The sequence below is a fragment of the Saprolegnia parasitica genome, assembly GCF_000151545.1.
Source record: "Saprolegnia parasitica CBS 223.65 unplaced genomic scaffold supercont2.462, whole genome shotgun sequence".
Lineage (NCBI taxonomy): Eukaryota > Oomycota > Saprolegniomycetes > Saprolegniales > Saprolegniaceae > Saprolegnia > Saprolegnia parasitica.
The window spans coordinates 2751-4885 of record NW_012156856.1 but is presented as its reverse complement, the minus strand read 5'-3'; the positions used below and the strand labels follow the sequence as shown (position 1 = coordinate 4885).

Here is a 2135-nt window from a genome sequence, read left to right as displayed (position 1 = left end):
GCCAAGCCATTTCCGAGCCAGCTTGGCGATGGTCAGAAACTTGTGACGGTGAAGGCGCCACCAAGCCAGCGGGTCACCATCGCTTGCACCTTCCTGGAGCAGGTATGCTCACACCTCGGCTTGAACAATGGCCTCTTAAGCACGCAGCTCGTTGCGGTCTTGCGACATGGAATCGCGCTGAAAGAGGCGCTGCATGTACTTGGATCGGACCTTCTGGATCTTGGCCGGTTCTTCGGTGCAGATGGGCGTGCCGTCGTCTCTCAAGGTATTCGGAACCACGAGGCTTTGCACATGAGCAAGATCGTTGCGACCTCTGGTCTTACGCTTGATGAAAAGCAGGCTGCCGTGCTTGTCAGAGTCCAGGATCTTGAGGGACATGACACCTTGGCGACGCTGCTTTAGGTTATGTTCGCTGGTGTTCCTGCCGAGCTCTCAATGAACGCTTGAGCTCTCGGATTTCTCTCATTTCATTTCTGTATACTGCATACAATTAGGCAATAAAACGGCGTCGTTACTCTCGAGCTCTCGAGCTCTCAAGTTACTCTTATTCCATTTTTGTATGCCCAATACAATGAGCCGGCTTAAATTACTCTCAATGGTTATTACTATAGTATACTGAAAACAAGCTTAAATTACTCTTGGTTGAGAGCTATTTGAGAGTAAAATACATGTGTTGAGCTTTGAGAGAGAGTAGGGCAAAATGGCTGAGAGCAGCTGCATGCTCTACCTGAGTTGAGTGTCGGTTGTGGCTGCTTTTTGTGCGCCTTTGGAAGCTCCGGTGTGTCACGAGCCTTGGGCGAGGAGCTCGACTTAATGCCCCGGAGCAGTAGCTACTGCATCTTTGGCCTGTGAGCTTGAATAATGGAGGTTGTAAATGCTGGAAATCTTCAGCTGCGATGTGCGATGTGTGCAATTCTTCTCCGTTTGGGCGCTGATACGATCGAGGGCGCCTTTTACTTGTTCAAACGCCGCGTCCGCGTCGTCACTCGAGGCAATCTTTGGCAAAGGTCGCTGCATCGTGGTCTCGTAGTACTTGACCAACGTGTTCATGACGCACTTCCATTCTGAGAGCCGCTTGCGCTTCGTTGTGCATTCGATTTGTGCAGGCGCAATGCATCGGTACGGAGCTTGATTCTGTGTGGCATTGCCGCACCACCAAAGTCGCCATGCCACCGCGACGTCAACCTTGTGGAGGTCGAAATCGGTTGGAAGCTCAACGTACCGTCGTATAACGTTCGATCAATCCGTCAGTATTGACACCCAAGTACTCTTTAAGCAACCTCAATCGCTCTCTTGTTTTGTTAGCCCCACGATGCGAGTGAAGATGCAACATGATCGTAGTGCCATGTTGTGGTTGTGCCATCATGCACTGCCACGAATCCATCTGGGCGCCGGGACTCATTTCGATTATTTGTCTTCGCGATGCCACGAGCCATCGTCTTGTTTGGATATCATAGTTAACTTGATATTCGACCAATTGCGTGTTATTGCGCCAAAGTCTCAGCACTTGGCCAGTCAAACAGCCTGTCAACCCGCTGTCCCAGGGCCTCTTCAAACATCTGGCCGGCAAAATCCGATGATAGCACGATCAGAATCAACAACCCTCATTCATTCATGCACTTGCCATCGCCCGACCAAATGGCTCTGCTCTTCACACAAGCCGAGGCCGGCTTCATCGTCCGCACCTTCTGCGGTCGACCCGACGCCAATGCCGTGTATTCGTCCGCCAAGCACAAGCAGGTGCCGCCCCACTCGCCCAACGGCGTCGACGATCCCCTCGATGCCCTCCTGTTCTGCGACCTGCCACTCGACCACTCCCCAACTAATGAGATACCTCACGTCTGCCTCGCGCCCGACTGCCACCAGCGCACCCAAGCAACGCGCGGCTACTGCCGTCAGCACGGTGCCACCAAGCGCTGCGAGTTTGCAGGCTGTCCGCGTGGGCCTCAGAAGGCGGCTTTTGCATCGCCCACGGCGGCGGCCGTCGCTGCTCGATGGACGGCTGTATTAAGACTGTTCAGACCGCCGGTCTCTGCAAGTCTCACGGCGGCGACATGCACTGCGGCGCCGACGGCTGTGACAAGAGCTCGCAAGGCGGTGGCTATTGCCGAAAACACGGTGTTGGCAAGCGCTGT

At 54.0% G+C, this 2135-nt stretch overlaps 1 protein-coding gene across 1 annotated transcript; it reads left to right on the top strand.

Moving 5' to 3' along the window:
• Positions 1-1614: 1614 nt before the first annotated feature.
• On the top strand, positions 1615-2097 carry SPRG_16928 (hypothetical protein; the record flags this gene model as incomplete). Its single annotated transcript, XM_012356426.1, has 1 exon — positions 1615-2097. A coding segment is annotated over one exon (483 nt), but the record flags the coding sequence as incomplete, so codon positions are not given.
• Between the last annotated feature and the right edge of the window lie 38 nt (positions 2098-2135).